The sequence below is a fragment of the Taudactylus pleione genome, unplaced genomic scaffold (genome assembly GCF_031769625.1).
Source record: "Taudactylus pleione unplaced genomic scaffold, aTauple2 ptg000352l, whole genome shotgun sequence".
Taxonomy (NCBI): domain Eukaryota; kingdom Metazoa; phylum Chordata; class Amphibia; order Anura; family Myobatrachidae; genus Taudactylus; species Taudactylus pleione.
The window spans coordinates 7,058,392-7,076,703 of NW_028284753.1; the positions used below are offsets into that span (position 1 = coordinate 7,058,392).

An 18,312-nucleotide genomic window follows, 5' to 3' on the forward strand; every position below is an offset into this window, starting at 1 on the left:
TAATATATTCACAGTCATTGGCGGTTCTAGGAGCGGGCTAACAGGGCCGTCGCCCGGAGCACCGGCCCCTAGAGGGCGCCACTGAGTCCCTAGGAGATAAAAAAAATAAATCCTAGAAAAAAAAACAGCGCCGGTCCCTCCCCCGCTAGCCGCTGCAGGGAGACTCCATTTGCCAGACGCCCACTGATATTTGTTATCAGAGGGCACCTGGCACCTTCCCTGCAGCGGCAGCCCTCCCTGCTTCCGGCAGAGAGCACTATGGGAAGGACGTCGTGACGTCACGACGTCCCTCCCGTAGGTCCAAGGAGCCGGAGCTCACACCTGAGCTCCGGCTCCCACAGAGAGCACTATGAGAGGGACGTCGTGACGTCATAACATCCCTCCCATAGATCCGTGGTGGAGCTGCGGTCGGTCCAGATGGCAGCGGACAGAGGAGCGGGGCTTAAGGTAAGTATTGTGTTTGTTTTATAATTGTATTTTTTTTTCAGAAGCACCAGCACTGGGGGCATGGCTATAGGGGGGATTTCTATATGGGGCATTACTTCTGGGGGCATGGCTATAGGGGGGCATTACTATTATGGGCACAACTATAAGGGGACATTGCTACTGGGGACATTACAACAGTGGTCACTACTAATGGGGGCATTAATATAGGGGGCATTATTACAGTGGACACTACTAATGGGGGCATTACTACTGGAGGCACTACTATAGGGGGCATTACTAGTGGAGACATTACTACTGGGGGCACTACTAATGGGTCATTACGATAGTGGGCATTACTACTGGAGGCACTACTAATGGGGGCATTACAACTGTGGGCACTACTATAGGGGGCATTACTGGGGGCACTACTAATGTGAGAATTACAACTGTGGGCACTTTTATAGAGGCATTACTACTGTGGGTACTACTATAAGGGGCATTACTACTGGGGGCACTACTAATGTGGGCACTATTATAGGGGCATTACTACTGTGGGCACTACTATTGGGGGCACTACCAATGGGGGCACTATTATAGAGGACATTACCAATGGGGGCACTACTACTGTGGGCATTACCACTGCGGGCACTATTAATGAGGGCACTGCATGGGGGGCACCACTTGGGGGGGCCATTATATAAGGGGCACCACTGCTGTGGGCATTGTATAAGGGGTACTACTACTGGGGCATTGTATTAGGTGCACTACTACTGTGGGCCTTCTGTATAAATGGCACTAATTTGGGCATTGTGTAAAGGGGCACCACTGTGTGTCGTAATTTGAATTGGGGATAATGTATTATAAAGGGAATTACTGTGTGTGGCACAATGTATTATACAGGGCATTACTGCGTGTGGCATAATGTGTTATAGAGGATATTACTGTGTATGGCATAATGTATTATACGGGGCATTACTGCATGTGGCAAAATGTGTTATAAAGGGCATTACTGCATGTGGCATAATGTGTTATAAAGGGCATCACTGCATGTGGCATAATGTGTTATAAAGGGCCTTACTGCATATGGCATAATGTATTATAAAGGCCATTACTGCGTGTGGTGTAATGTGTTATAAAGGGCATTAGTGCGTGTGGCATAATGTGTTATACAGGGCATTACTGCATGTGGCATAATGTGTTATAAAGGGCATTACTGCATGTGGCATAATGTGTTATAAAGAGCATTACTGTGTAAGACATACTGTGTAAGGCGCATTACTGCACATGGCAATTATTCACCATGAGGGGAGAGCTTGGGGGAAGCCCAGCACCTTCGTAAGTGCTGGGCATGCCCCACAGTGTTATGAATTGGGGGTGTTCCGCAAGGACACGCCCCCTTTCCGGAAGCGCGCGCACAGAGGAACGCCATCTAAAAAAAAGGTTGGGTTTTTTTGGGAGGGGGGCGCAACTGGGAACTTTCGCCTAGAGCTCCGCAATGTCTAGAACCGGCCCTGTTCACAGTACAGAGGGGGCGGTGTCCAGTGTGGGAGTGCCGGTGTCCGGGGAGGAAGGTGAGTGTGATCGCTCCCCCCAGCACATCACACAGGGAGAGAGAATGACTGCAGCAGCCTATCTTTCTCCCTAGCACATCACAGTGTGATAGAAGCATGTGTGCTGGGCTAGGGAGAGAGGCTCCTGCAGCAGTCAGACCTCTCTATCTGCCCGAAGTACAGCATCGGGATCAGAGGCATGGGGGCCTGAAGGGCACGGGCGCTTCAACCGGAAAAGGTATAGTTCCCCTTTAGATACTGTACCTGGAAGTGACGTGAACTGAGGGCGGAGGTGAAGTTTCCTGCCCACACAGTCCAGCAAAAAAAGAAAGTTGGCCCCTCACAGGCTCGCTTCGCTCGTCACGCTTCGGGCTCGATGGCTCGCTATGCTCGCCACATGATTATATTCCCCCTCTATGCCCACTTGGATGGTAGGGAATAACGTTGGACACTGGCTGATGACGTCAGGGTCAATCTTTGGAAGGGGATCTAGCTGCTTCCCCTCCAACAGACCCGTGTTCGGGTATAAAGTACCCACTCGGCGCTCCTAAGTGTGACTTTTACTGACAGACAGACGCAATGTGGCCTCATTAGAGCTACGCTATATGGTTGCACTATTTATTAAGTTTGCAGTTTTGATAAATAGAACACATAATAGTTGCTCATTCACACTCATATTTATACATACATACTGTATGGAGTATAAGATTTCTAAAAACTCAGAGACCACAGTATCAAGAGTTTAAACGAATCCTGTAAAACTATTTTTATGTGTCAACCAGCGTAGCATCCCATTAATTTTAATTGAGAGTGATTGATTAGAGTATTATTATTATTATTATTATTATTATTAGTAGTAGTAGTAGTAGTATTTAGTATATTTCCGATGACACAAATCAATATTTTGGAATTGATGTAAAATTGACGTCTAGTTGGCAGCTACTTAAAATGATGTAACTGTAAAAACACAATGCAAATAGCTTATTAGGCGAAAATAAATTCTTACTCTGCCTCAGATAAATACAATGGCTATACAAAACTGTCATCTAGTGTTTGATTTGTCATATATTCTCTATTGTAGGTGGGTCCTATTGCTGTTCGTTCACTGACAAAAGGAACACAGATTCTGTCAAGTCAAATGTTTCCAAAATTGCTTACACAGGTAGGAACACATATGGCAGTTCAGAAATCATTATGTCAACACTGCCAAAGTCGGCACTAACTGTTCATGTCTTCACTGTTTATACTTCATCCTATCTAAGTAGATATTCACTATTTTCTTGACAAAGCTTTTAATGTTGTTAATTGTAAATTGTTATATACATGTTGGTATATTGTAATATACGTGTTATTAATTGTAATATACATGTTGTTAATTGTAATATATAAAAAATGATGAGTTCAAAGACCATAAAGATACTCAAGGATGTAGTGAAATAATGTTAAACAGGAAAGAGGAAATGTAAAATCAATGGAAATTTTGGCCTCAAAACCACCTGATTCAATACTCAGCAAAAGCATATTGCAGTTACTGTGCAGCGATTTTCATCAGGCTTGAAACCACCAACGCTTTAGCCCCCACCATTGGCTGTGTAGTGTAACGAGCCACCATTTTAGAGGTAGGGGCCGGAACATTCACCCCCAATACTAGGATTGCCTGGGGCCAAAGTACAATTGCTGAAACAAAACAGTGGGATCAATGAGTGTTTTTTCTAGGCACCTGTTGAATGTCATAATCATATTGTGATAAAAAGGCACATTTTAAAAGAGGTAACAGTGCAATAGTTCATGTTATTATGTATATTTAATTTATGGTTAAAAACTGTATCAAACTGCTATCCAAGACTGTTTGGGTGGAGAGGGTAGAGTAAAAAGAACACTAGTGCTTAACCATCTTAAATCATAGAGAGCAGTCTTGGGGCATCTGAAAGAAACATCTATGACTACAGGCATTACAAGCCGAATGCAGAGATGGATGGGAATTGAGCGAATGTTGCCTCTGAACTACATGCATTGAAAAATGTGTGTGTGTGTTTGTGTGTGTGTGTGTGTATATATATTTATACATAAGGTGCGTACACACTAGACGATATGCTCCCTGAGCGATATCGTCTAGTGTGTCCCCGGCAGGCTGTGCTCAATGTCGTTTATGACATTGAGCACAGCTGCTGAACGATATCATTAACGATATCGTTCAGCCCCGGGCTCTCTCCCCCATTCCCTGACATGCAGCAACCTGACGAGATCGTCAGGTTGGCCTGCATGTCAGCCCGATGAACGACGATGACGAACGACCCGCGGGAACGCGCGTCGTCGTCATCGTTCATCTTTTTGGGCTTAAAAATGGACGATAAAGTGGACGACTGAACGATAACGATATCGTTATCGTTCAGTCGTCCACTTTATCGCCCAGTGTGTACGCACCTATACAGTCAGGTCCATAAATATTGGGACATTGTCAGAATTTTCATATTTTGGCCTCTATTCACTACCACAATGGCTTTGAAATGAAACAAACAAGATGTGCTTTAACTGCAGACTTTCAGATTTAATTTGAGGGTAATTACATCCAAATCAGGTGAACGGTGTAGGAATTACAACGGTTTCTATATGTGCCTCATACTTTTTAAGGGGCCAAAAGTAATGGGACAAACTAAACAATCCTAAATCTAACTTTCACTTTTTAATGCTTTGTTGCAAATCATTTGCAGGCAATTACAGCCTGAAGTCTGGAACGCATAACCATCACCAGACGCTGGGTTTCATTCCTGGTGATGCTCTGCCAGTCCTCTGCAGCAAATGTCTTCAGTTCCTGCTTGTTCTTTGGGCATTTTCCCTTCAGTTTTGTCTTCATCAAGTGAAATGCATGCTCAATCGGATTCAGGTCAGGGGATTGACTTGGCCATTGCATAACATTCCACTTTTTAGCCTTAAAAAACTCTTTGGTTGCTTTTGCAATATGCTTCGGGTATTTGTCCATCTGCACTGTGAAGCGCCGTCCAATGAGTTCTGAAGCATTTGACTAAATATGAGCATATAATATTGCCCGAAACACTTCAGAATTCATTCTGCTGCTTTTGTCAGCAGTCACATCATCAATAATAAATACAAGGGAACCAGTTCAATTGGCAGCCATACATGCCCACACCATGACACTACCACCACCATGCTTCACTGATGAGGTGGTATGTTTTGGATCATGAGCAGTTCCTTTCCTTCTCCATACTCTTCTCTTCCCATCACTCTGGTACAAGTTGATATTTGTCTCATCTGTCCATAGGATGTTGTTCCAGAACTGTAATGGCTTTTTTAGATGTTGTTTGGCAAACTCTAATCTGGTCTTCCTGTTTTTGAGGCTCACCAATGGTTTACATCTTGTGGTGAACCCTCTATATTCACTCTTGTGAAGTCTTCTCTTGATTGTTGACTTTGACACATATACACCTACCTCCTGGATAGTGTTCTTGATTTGGCCAGTTGTTGTGAAGGGGTTTTTCTTCACCAGGGAAATAATCCTTCTGTCATCCACCACAGTTGTTTTCCGTGGTCTTCCGGGTCTTTTGGTGTTGCTGAGCTCTCCGGTGCATTCTTTCTTTTTAAGAATGTTCCAAACAGTTGATTTGGCCACACCTAGTGTTTTTGCTATCTCTCTGATGGGTTTGTTTTGATTTCTCAGCCTAATGATGGCTTGCTTCACTGATAGTGACAGCTCTTTGGATCTCATATTGAGAGTCGACAGCAACTGATTCCAAATGCAAATGTCACACCTAGAATCAACTCCAGACCTTCTACCTGCTTAATTGATAATGAAATAACAAGGGAATAGCACACACCTGTCCATGAAATAGCTTTTGAGTTGATAGTCCCATTACTTTTGGCCCCTTAAAAAGTGGGAGGCACATATAGAAACCATTGTAATTCCTACACCGTTCACCTGATTTGGATGTAATTACCCTCAAATTAAATCTGAAAGTCTGCAGTTAAAGCACATCTTGTTTGTTTCATTTCAAAGCCATTGTGGTGGTGAATAGAGGCCAAAATATGAAAATTCTGACAATGTCCCAATATTTATGGACCTGACTGCATGCATATATATATATATATATATAGTACTGTGCAAAAGATTTAGGCAGGCGTGGAAAAATGCTGCAAAGTTTGGCCCGTATTCAATTAGTTTTGCACCCGCAATAAAGTTCCGCCTGACGGACATTTCACCTACATCGCGTCTTTTGGCCACAGAATCTTTTCGTGCGCGTCCCCGCTATTCGCCGTATTCAATTCCAAAAGATGCAAAAACGCCGACATGCAAAGTCAGAACAGGCTGAAAGTGGTATCAGAATCGGAGAAATCAGCCTGAACCCCCCCAAAAAATGCAGAAACATCAGGGATCAATGTAGTAGTGCCCGATTAGCCCTAATAAAACTGTTTGGGGTACTTAAGTTTGCACAATTGCCTTTAATTAGCATCTTTGCACAAGTGGTGAAGAATGGCATAAAGCAGTATTTTTTGGAGAAAATAAGTAGTCCTGTCAAATTTGGGGTACCTGAAAATGGGTGCTAGCATCTTTTAATATCGCTAAAGTGAAGTTTTAATAAAAGTGAAATTCCTCTGTCATAAAAGCACCTGCAACCCCAAAAACCCTTGGCCCCTTTTTAGGGCACCCCCAGAACCTTATGTTGCTAGTTTTTTAATTTGTCCCCTCACTTTGTGCTTTTTCGCCCCGTAATTGAAAGTACTTTCTTGGGGTGTTAAGTTTTTTTTCTGGAATTTTTTTACGCAATTGTCCTTTGGGGGATGTCCCAAGGGTTCTGAGTGGTTTCCCCACCTTTGCACCCCAAAATAAAAAAAATGCACTTCTTTTCTCCTGCTATTCAGAGGCAAATCTTTTTCGACTATTACATTGCATTAACTTTCCGCGTACGCGAAAAGTACTTGGAATTGAATACGGAGATAAGTTTTCGATAGGTGAAAAAGTCACAATCGGCGATACTTTTCTGCGGATCTCAGCTTTTCGCGTCTAATTGAATGCGGCCCTAAGAGTGCTACCAAAATTAGAAGTGTTAATAGTTTCTTTTTATCCATTTTTATCAATTAACAAAATGCAAACTGAATGAACAGAAGAGAAATCTAAATCAAATCAATATTTGGTGTGACCACCCTTTGCCTTCAAAACAGCACTTCTAGGTACACTTGCACACAGTTTTTGAAGGAACTTGGCAGGGAAGTTGTTCCAATCCAAACATCTTGGAGAACTAACCACAGATCTTCTGTGGATGTAGGCTTGCTCAAATCCTTCTGTCTCATCATGTTATTCCAGACACACTCGATGATGTTGAGATCAGGGCTCTGTGGGGGCAATATCATGACTTCCAGGACTCCGTGTTCTTCTTTACGCTGAACATAGGGCCTGATACATCAGTGCAGGCAAGTGCACTGCTGATCGCAGATTCTCGATTATCAGGAATCTGTGTGTACACAGGACCCATTCTGCGAGTGTGCAGAATGGGTCCTGCATAGTCACACAACATTGAGAACACTATTAATCCTTGCCAAAACCCCAACTCCATTTGCTGAAATGCAGCCCCAAACTTGCAAGGAACCTCCACCATGCATCACTATTGCCTGCAGACACTCATTATATCGTTCTCCACCCCTTCGGCGAACAAACTGCCTTCTTTTACAATATTTAAAATTTTGACTCTTCAGTCCAGAGCACCTGCTGCCATTTTTCTACACCCCAGTTCCTATGCTTTCGTGCATAGTTGAGTCGCTTGGCTTTGTTTCCACGTTAAAGCAGAGGTTTATCTATAATGAGGGCTGGGTGCGCAGTGCACACGAGGCCCCGGGTTCAGGGGGCCCGCACCGCACACCCTGCACCCATATTATCTAAAACTTACCTCTCTGAGGTCCCACATCGGGTCTCTCAGCGCTGCTTAAAACGCCGGAAAATGTCCGCCACAGACACTTTTCCGGCATTTTGTGCATGCGCTGTGAGGAAATCGCAGGGAAAATGTCAGCCGCACTATTTCTCCGGCAATCTGCGCATGCGCAGTAGACTCTGGTTACACTCTTGTGCCCAGAGTCTGCTGATTCTGCGGTGGCCGACCAGCCGCACCAGTCGGTTGCTGGCCACGGGGAGAGAGGAGGGGGCCCCTGAAAGGGGGATGCACACGGGCCCCCTCCTCTCTAAAGATGCCCCTTCATCGAAGACAGCGCAACAATTAGCTGCGGGGTAAACCCCGCTGCTAATTGGATATGCCCCTTAGTCTAACTATATGAAGTAGTTGTACTTGTGTAAAGCCATGGAGTTTTGCTTCTATGGTGGAACACACCAAAAGGGGTATAGTTGTGATACTCCGAGAAGTGGTAGTTTTGTAGCATGCAATAAGATACATATGGTACATGAATATGTAGGCACTATTTGTACAGTGCATAGCTTGCAATAAGGTACAGAGAGGTGTTGACACTGTCTGTATGGCACATATCATGTAATAATGTACACGTAGGTATTTGCACTGTTTGTACAGCACGTAGCATGCAATAATGTACATCTGTGGAGGTATTGGCACTATGGGAAGAGTGCATAGGTCTGCTGCGAAAATATGCTAATGAATGCAATCACAAAGCCACCGCACAGCCAGCATAGTGACGCCCACTACCGATATCTCACATCCGTAATACCTTGCAGTTCTGCGTATACATCGGGAACATCAAGTAACATCGGCCTCTCGCACAGAATTATAGTAGGTCTGACACTACTCAGAAATTGCTAACCACGTTGTACGTAGTGAGTACACAAGCTGCGTATGCCGTTGCAGTGACTAATTTATGCACGCCCATGCAACTGCGTTCAAATGGCCAGACAAGCCTGCATTTCACCGACCCCCCCATCACCACCCCCAAACACTCATTGCCTGTCAACCATTCTGCGATGGCTCTGATGCCTTTGTGCATGCGCACTGCAATGCATGCACGGTAGGCAATAATCCAATCCGCCGCCTGCGTACGCTTTAGCAGTTGTAATCCATGCTGAATCAGGCCCAGTGAGAGGCATAGATGTGTTGGCACTGTAGGAACAGTGCGCAGTGTACAATGAGAAACACGAAGTAGATACAATAACCCTGGAGCTCAAAACCGGACAGCGAATGTATCAAAATACACACATGCACATAGATTATAAATGCAAACGGGTGAAATTGGCACAACCAAATACACTGGCATAGAGTCTAAGACCACCACTGGACGGGATGTAGTTATGAATACCAGCGCAGGAATCCCGATAGCAGTCGGAATCCCGGAGACTGGATCAATTGATCCAGCAGACGCGGCCGCTCTGGTTCCTCACTGCGCGGGTGACGTCATGACGTCACCCGCGCAATGCATTACTGGGAACGCTGACCTCTGAAGTGATCGGAGGCTTACTCAGTCTACTTCTGTTGCCCTCAGCAGCTGCTGCACCTACAGGATGGTGGGGAGGAGGGATCGTCTGTACAGGGGACATGTGCACTCAGAAGGAAGTCTCCCCATAGGTACCAACAACTACACAGGGGGATAATGTTCCCCTTAGCAGCTGACCAGGATATATAAAAAGAGGATATATATATATATATATATATATATATATATTTTTATATATCCTTTTTTTTATCCAGAACATATTTGTTATGTGTCGTTTTGTCAAATGTATACTGGTATTAGGATTCATTTATAATTCATTTAAAATAGCCACCTTATATATGAACATTATGTACAATTTTTAATTGAATTAATTATAACATAAATTAATTATAGATTTTCATTTCATGTATGGATATTTTATTTTGCTGAACTTTTACCACTATTTCACACTAAAGAATATATGTATGGGATGCGCTTAAGGAAATTACACATATACAGTATATAAAAAGTATTTTTCAGAGTACATTACAAAATAAGTCATATTTTCAGTGCCATAACAGGGTCTCAGTGCACCCTCTGCTGAGTCCACCCCCTAAACCAGTGACGTTATGACTAGGGGGCATGGCGCCAGCTCTGGGAAGTAGAGCACTGCCCGGGCAGTTCTGCATGCTGCAGTGTGCCTGCCCAGAGCTTTGCAGTAGCGCTACTGGCTGCAAGGTGCCGTTCCAGGTACTGTGAGTCAGTGACAGTGTGGTACAGGTCACAGACCCCTAGTTATGGCCCTGCATATTTATTAACTGAACCTTGACTGAACCATTCAAGTTTGAAAAGGAATTAGGCAACACACATCTGAAACTGTACACATACACAACGGTTCCCATGCTTTTTTGATGATATCCCCACTTAACTTTTATTTATTTTAAATTCACATTTTATAGTAAGTTCATGACCTTCAACACTATAACCAGTATAATTCCTTCACTTACTATTTCAAGTATTTACAAGCTGCTACACAGCATAACATATACTCTTTTGTTTAGATTACAAGGACATGAGAAGTCACCTTGGAGTTCTGTTATCAGCTGATGGCTTTATACTTTGCCATTGTCCTGAACCTCTTCAATAACTATTAATGCTATTACAACTTTAGATGCAGAGGCGGAAAAAAAACATTCTGTTGCAACAAGAAACATATAGTATTTACGTGTAGATATGTGCAGCTACAAAACAGCAGTATTTCTTCCCCGGGCATACAAATGCGGACACCCACAGCCAACGATAAGGTAGAGATGAAGCCTGACAGTGTTAGTAGCAGATGTAAAAGTCAAAGGCCTGATTTCCTGATTCATACATGGAATAAAGCAGTGCACTGTCATTTATAGTATACATAGGAGAAAGGCTCTATTACTCTGAGCCAGAGATGGACACATATCACACAGCCACAGCGTCTTTGTACACAGCGACACAGTGCAATAATATGCTAATGCTGCAGGAGGCGTCTTTTGTAAATAGACACCACCTGCCGGCTTCTCTGATCCGCCGCTGTGTCCGAGGATGCAGCATCGGATCAACTGCGTGAACATTGGTCACCACCAAGTTACTCATGATCACCGGGAAATCTATGCAGCTGAAGCCAGTGAATTTGATCCCAAGGACGCAGCCACTGGCTTCAGCATACCTAGAAAATAGGGCAAACACCCCCCACCAACCCCCATTTTTTGTAATGCTGCATGTTGCCGTCCCGGTGCTGCCATCAATTGCTATCCGCATGCCAATCATGCTGCTTTGTTTGCGGCACTGCGAGCGACATCACAGCCCCAAAAATACACATGCTCAGCGTGGTTTCTGCGCATGTGCAGGTCCAACATCAGAGATGTGCGTAGAGCATGAGTCCTGGTAATAGATTCGAATTTTTTATATACAATGTAATGAAATACATACACCCCAGTAGCACACGCAGGGGGGTTCTAAGTAACTTGAACCCCCCCCCCCCCGACTGGCTTCAGTAATGTGGAGCCACGATATTATCAGTATTTGTGTGTGTGTGTATTTGTATGCACGTGTATGTATTTGTGTGTGTATTTGTATGCATGTATGTGTGTACTGTTTGTGCGTGTATTCGTATGTGTATATATTTGTATGTGTGCGAGTGTGTGTATATATATTGTGATAGGATCATTGGTAAAGTGGTCTGTGGCAGGTACATTTGTCCCAGATTCCTGTCTTATGTGTTTTAAACCTCCAGGAGAAAGTCTGCAGTGTAGCAGACTTGAGTCTCGGCTTTTTGAAAAGCCGGTTTGGGACCTGGGGGTTGTGGGTGAGAGGAGAGGGAGGGCTCCACCCACGGCCACTCCAGGTTTTGGTTCTCGCAGCCTGGTAACAGGTTTGATTGGGTTCCCACCTGAGGGTGGCCAATATAAGCTAGTGTGTTGAGGGCTGATTGTCTCACCTGGGAGAGCAGGCAGGGAGTTTGCTCAGAGACACTTGGAAACCTAACTGTGAGTGTTGTGCTGTGCCTTTGTTGCTGGCGAGGGCATTAGGCCCTGCCAGGTTCTGGTAGTGAGGGAACTACCTGTGAAGTTAGTGCCCCGACAGGGCTAGGATTTATATTTATGTTTTCTTTATATTTCTGACATTGTACAATAAAGACTGGCGCCGACCAGCTTGTACTTGCATCCAGACTGGTGTGCTGCTTCCCTGCTGCTGTGTGTGTGTGTAAGGAAGGAGTCCTCTACCCAGGAGAGGGACCCCCTAGCCTAACTGTGTCACAATATATATATATATATACAGAGATAAAAATATTATTTGCTGGGAGGGTTTGTAGTTTATATATATATATATATATATATATATATATATATATATATATATATATATATAATGGAACCCCCCAATATAAATCCTGCATATGCCCCTGCACCCCCACATTCACTGATTATCTCTTTAGAAATCCAGAGCAATCCACTCACTATTTTTTGACATTTATTATGTTTCAATGTACCGCAATAAAAATACTTTTACAAAAAACAATGGAAATGTTTTTTTTGCAATAGTTCTAATAAGAATTAGATATAGGTAATCTGAATAGACAGCAGCGACATCCTAACTTACTGTAGACATAAGATTAATAAAGGACCTGATTCAGACCCACTCGCTGGTAAGCGTTCGCATGCAGGCAGATGATGTTTGCATGCTGCGCATGCGTACGCGTCACAGTGCGTGAGCGCAAACCAGTCCAAGCGATCGGGAAGTATAATCTCGCTGCGCATATACAGCCCAGCAGAATGAGTGACAGGGGGAGTGGGGGTGCGAACGCAGACGTGCCCGAGCATCTTAATGCCATTTTCAGAGGGGTGCATAATTAAGAGGCAGAAATTTACACTAAAGTGTTCGCAGTGCTTGCAGTAGTTTATAGTCAACCACAAGCGGTGCGTTCGCTTCCGATGGTGCCCGATGTACCGATGGTTGCATTCACTACCTGGAGATGATGTGCGCAAATGGGCGTCTTAAGACAGGCTGGTGGGCATCTGCATACACAATGCGATCGCACGCCAAGACATAGTGGGCGTGCTAATGCCTTGCCGTGCGATCTCCTGCCATGCTGGGTGTGTGCTGGATTTGCATACGCTGGTTGCGTATGAACGCATCTAGCGAGCGGCTCTGAATCGAGCCCTAAGTACTATCAGCTGGAGTGTTCAATAAGCAAACAGCCAATCAGATTCTCAGCGATAGAAAAAACCTGCAGGAAAAAAAATGCTAACATATAGTTGACGTCAGTTCCTGATTGGAGTATTCCTTGGCAGAGATGTGTCCCTGGAATTGGCAGGTCTGTTACAACAGTGCTAGCAGCAGGTGGGCGGTGTGTGCAGTAGGGATCAGTAGGGAGCCATGAGGGTCCCATTGAATATGCGGACTGAGGGCCTGATTCAGACCCGCTCGCGAGAGCTGAGTGCTCGCAAGTGGGTCGATGTTGGGCCAGTGCGCATGCGCATGCGTGAGACCCGGATAGCGACAGGCAAGCCGTCGCTATGGGTCTCGCTACAAAGGGGGCGTGGTGTCATTGGTGAGTGACAGCACGCCCCCTTAGGTGGGCGTGCTGGGGGCGTGGCTGGCCAGACGCAGGCGTTCTCATGGGAACGCCTACTGTCTGGGGCCGGCCCCACTGACATCACAAGTGATGTCAGTGGGAGTTATTTTGGCTCTGATAGATCCAAAAGCACTCCAGGGCTTGCAGCAGATGAGACCCTACCACAAGGGTCTCGTCGCAAGCCCGATGGTCGCGATGGTCTTGACCATCGCGACCACCTTTTTGGCCGCTCGCTATAGCTGTGGGTGGTCACCCACAGCTATGCGAGCGGCCACGAGGCCGCTCTAAAAAAAGAGAGGGAGGGCACTGATTCAGAGCGAGCGCTCTTAAAGAGTGTCCGGCTCTGAATCAGGCCCTGTGTTCAGGAGATGGCTCGCTGTAAAATAACACAGGGGAACAAAAATATATTTTTTTTTTCTTGCCAAGGATTTAAGATCGGTTTGAGAGTACTCGCAGGTCCTATTTTCGCATTAGATCTTGGCTATAGCTGAATTGGCTCCAGTTTTCAAATGAATGAAAAATTATAAAATTCAATTATTTTCTCTATTTGAAGTACCTTACTAGTCTAGGCCTGCTTTACTTAACAGAATCAACTTAGTTTTGCTTTTTTAACAACTACCCTCTTTCAACAATGACATTTGTTTTATTTATGATAATGTAGCTGGTAGTCACGTTTGAGACACATAACACATTCAATTCTCCTCACTATCGCTGGGACGAGGCGTGGCAGTGCACTGCCGACCGTGCTCTGACATCCTCAGACCACAGCCACGTCTCCTCCCAGCATACAGAGAGGAGCAACACATAACACATTCAATTCTCCTCACTATCGCTGGGAGGAGGCGTGGCAGTGCACTGCTGAGCCTGCTGGGACATCCTCAGACCACAGCCACGTCTCCTCCCAGCATACAGAGAGGAGCTACGGAGAGGACCGAGTGACGCAGTTAGCACACTCCTGTTCCTAGTTCGGCCCTCTCTGTCCCACCACAACAAATTTCTAGGCGGTTGAGCTTATTTTGTTCAGTACGTCCTCTGCTTTTGATGCGAGTTAGCATTGAATGTGTGAAACAAAACGTTTTCGCCATAAAAATTAATTCTTTTCGGAGATGGTGTACTAACAACCCTGATGTTTTTTGTTATATTTGTAGCAAATATAGTGTTGCAAAAGGAAAAAAATATATACAGTAACTGTATTCATAAAACAAGTGTATCAGGCTTATTTTGAATGTCACATAAACCAGCAAGGCAAGATTGGGTGCCTCACAAAGTTTGTAAAGCCTGCTTGGAATCACTCCGAAAATTGAACTAAAGGTGATCGAAAAGGACTTAATTTCGGCATACCTATGATGTGGTGTGAGCCAAGAGATCACTTGAGTGACTGCTATTTTTGTGCTATAAATGTGAAGGGTATGAATTGAAACGCAAATGGGAATACCCAAGTATGAATTCTGCAAAACAACCGATACCACATAGCGAAGATTTACCTGTATCTTGTGCGAAGTTGAATGTGTTGATGTGGAAATGTTAATTTCATCCACTGCAATGACAACACAGATGAAAGAGAGTTTGAAGAAAGTTCCTCTACTAAAAACACATTTTTTTAAAACTTGAATTTATCGAAAAAAGGAGCTGAGCTTTTAGCATCCAGACTTCAAGAAAAGCACTGTCTTGAGCAGGATGTTACTACTGTATAACGTCATATCAAAATAGAGAGCAAGCCATACTGCCATTATTTAGCCAAGATAACAATCTTGTGTATTGCAACAATATTCCGGATCTTCTCTAGATGATGGGTTTACCAGAATATCGAGCAGAAGACTGGCTGCTCTTTTTGGATAGTTCTAAAAGGAGCTTAAAATGCGTATTACTGCACAATGGAAATACATTTGCGTTGATTCCTAAAAGTCATTCAATAAAACTTAAAGAACAGTATGAAAACATTGTTATGGTGCATACACATGGTCAGATTTTTCCTTCAGATATGAACGATAACGATGTAAAAATTGTTCAGTCGTTCATATCTGAAGGAAAATCTGACATATCAGACCTACCTGAATGATGGACGATCAACGATGCGCGTTCCCGATGGTCAGATAACGATTTCTGACATCTGATGTGTTTACAGTCAGACTTGGACGATTCCATTCATTTTAATGCAGTCAAAAATCGTTCAATCGTTCAAATCGTTCAAATCGTTCAAAACGTTGGTAAAATCGTTCAAATCGTTCAATCGTTCAATCGTTCATCTGACAAGTCTGACAAGTCTGACAAATCTGACCGTGTGTATGCTCCATTAGTCTTAGAAAAAATAGCTTATTCTCAGCATCAGTGATCTGTTTGTTTTGATTTAAAAATGGTAAACTTTCTTCTTTTGCAGCAAAGTGGATATACTAAGTATCCTTGTCACATATGCTTATGGGATAGTCGTATAAAACAAAAGCACTGGCAGCAAACCATATGGCGTCTAAGAGAAGTTATAACTGTAGGAGAAGCCAACATCATTTATGAGCCCTTATTTGACCGGAAAAAAATCATACTGCCGCCTCTCCATAGCAAACTGGGTTTAATGAAACAATTTGTAAAAGCATTGGACAAGTCAGGCGATTGTTTCACGTATATTTGTCGAACATTTCCATCTCTTAGTAGTGAAAAATTAAAGCCTGGAGTTTTTGACGGCCCACAGATATGGAAACTGGTGAAGGATCCACATTTTCCAACATCTATGACTGAAACTGAATCTGAAGCATGGCTGAGTTATGTGTCTGTCATTCAAAAAATGTTAGGCTATCACAAGGCAGACAACTATCATTGACTAGTCCACATCATGCTAAAATGTTTAGAGAAAGTAGGTGCCAACATGAGTATTAAAGTACATTTTTTGTACAGCCATTTAGATCACTTCCCGTCCAATCTAGGAGATTTAAGCGAAGAAAAGGGGAACGGTTCCACCAAGATATTCAGGTAATGGAAGAAAGATATCAAGGAAGGTGGGATCGTCATATGATGGCCGATTACTTTTGAAGTCTGCAGAGGGACTGCCCGCAACAAGAATACAAAAGAAAATCCTACAAAAACGGTTCTCATAGCTTCCTAACACAACTTATGTATGTAATTATCCTGTTTCTTTTTATAACATTTTACGAATCAAATTTAATCAGAATAAAAATAATCTTTTTAACTATTTTTAACATTGTTTAATTTAATTTTTCATAAATATTAAAGACATATGCATATATCAAAAACTAGAGCCAATTGAAAAATAAGCATGACGTATTCACGATCAGGAGCACAAAATTAATCAAAATCGACTCTTAAATCCCTGGTAACAGATTGACTGTTCCCCAGTGTAATAGTGGTCGGGGATACTGTGGTAAGGCGTCTATCCTCCATGAAGGACTGCTTCCCAGAAGTGGGTTGTAACCTCACACTGTAACATACAATACCTGGGTTCTGAAGCAAGTCTCAACAGTTTTAGCTGAAAATAGTAATTTTTCCCCATTTTTGCACCTGCTCTGGGGCTCCAAGAAAAAAACAATGGTAATTGCTAAAAAAAATGACCATGGCTCCAGGGCAATTGAATAGGAAAAACCTCACGGCTGTGGAAAAAACACTGTGCCGCAGGTTTTTAAAAAAATTTGCTTGCACTTGGATATGTGTTTGGCTCAGTTAACTTAGTACCCAATATACTTGCAAAGGAACAAGTAGACTGTCAGGGGCCCAAACAGACTTCAGTGGCATAGCCAGGGGGATGCAGGACAAGATGAAAATTGGCACCTAGTCAGTCCCCATGCTTGTCCCAGGAGCATGAGTGCACACATTGTCTACACAGACACTACATCAGGAAAGGATATTTGAGGACATCCCTTTACTGGAAGCAGTAGAATGAAAGGTAAATTTGAAAAAATGTAAGAACAAAACAGGCATGTGAAAAAGTCTGATGGCACAAAAGGGGCATGTGGAGAGATCTGATGCATCAGGGCACATGAGAAACACTTGGGCATGGGGAGCATAAATTTCCATGTTTGCTCATCCTTATGTCAAAAGTTCAGTGCTTTTTTATGATGGTATTATAATAGCTTCAATACTCTTTAAGTCTTTAGTTATTTATTTTATTCATTTCCGAAACTGTCTCACTAATTAATTCCAGTTCTGAAACTAGTTATAAGAATTAGAAATTGTACCACAAAAATGGTTGTAGGTACTGCTGACCACCACCAGAAAAAAGCAATTACTCTATTATTGTTGGATGGGCACAATTTTTATCTGATTATACTGTATAACTAGGTGATTTTTATCTTTTGGTTCTTTTTATATTTGCAACACAATAATTTTGGTGATGAGTAATTGAGTAATTCAAATATGTATACAGTATATATGTGTATGTGTGTGTGTGTGCATATGTATATATATATATATATATATATATATATATACATATATAAAGTCAGAAACCCACTGCACTCGCCAGTCCCAGATTTGGGGTGCAGACCTGCACTCGCCATTCCCAGGACTGGGGTGCAAGTGGCCTGTGACCACATTGCTAAAATAATTAAAAACAGAAAACCCAGCACTCACCATGTTTAAACACTCACAATGATGTCTAAATAAATAAATAAATAATGGGGATTTGGTTCATGGATTGATCAATGCATTTTAAGCCCGCAGCCCACATCACGGGACCCCACTTCTCTGCGGGTCCTACACTATCAGTCACACTGATGAAAACCTGGTAGCTGTTATCACATAGTTTAAACTGAAAAAATGTTACCTGGTTTAAAGCTCACCTGCCAGCTACTGGCTTTTAAAGGTAAGGCAGTCACCTAACATCTTCTATCATACTACCAAAAGGAC

At 43.2% G+C, this 18,312-nt stretch overlaps 1 protein-coding gene across 3 annotated transcripts in view; it reads left to right on the forward strand.

The window, feature by feature from the left end:
• LOC148508642 (uncharacterized) overlaps positions 1 to 18,312 on the forward strand; it is a 153,654-nt gene that overhangs the window by 105,523 nt on the left and 29,819 nt on the right. For all 3 annotated transcript variants that reach the window (XM_088444208.1, XM_088444209.1, XM_088444210.1), the window contains one exon: positions 3,058 to 3,138. In XM_088444208.1, the coding sequence (XP_088300334.1) occupies positions 3,058 to 3,138 (81 nt within the window). The remainder of the gene's footprint in view (positions 1 to 3,057; positions 3,139 to 18,312) is intronic.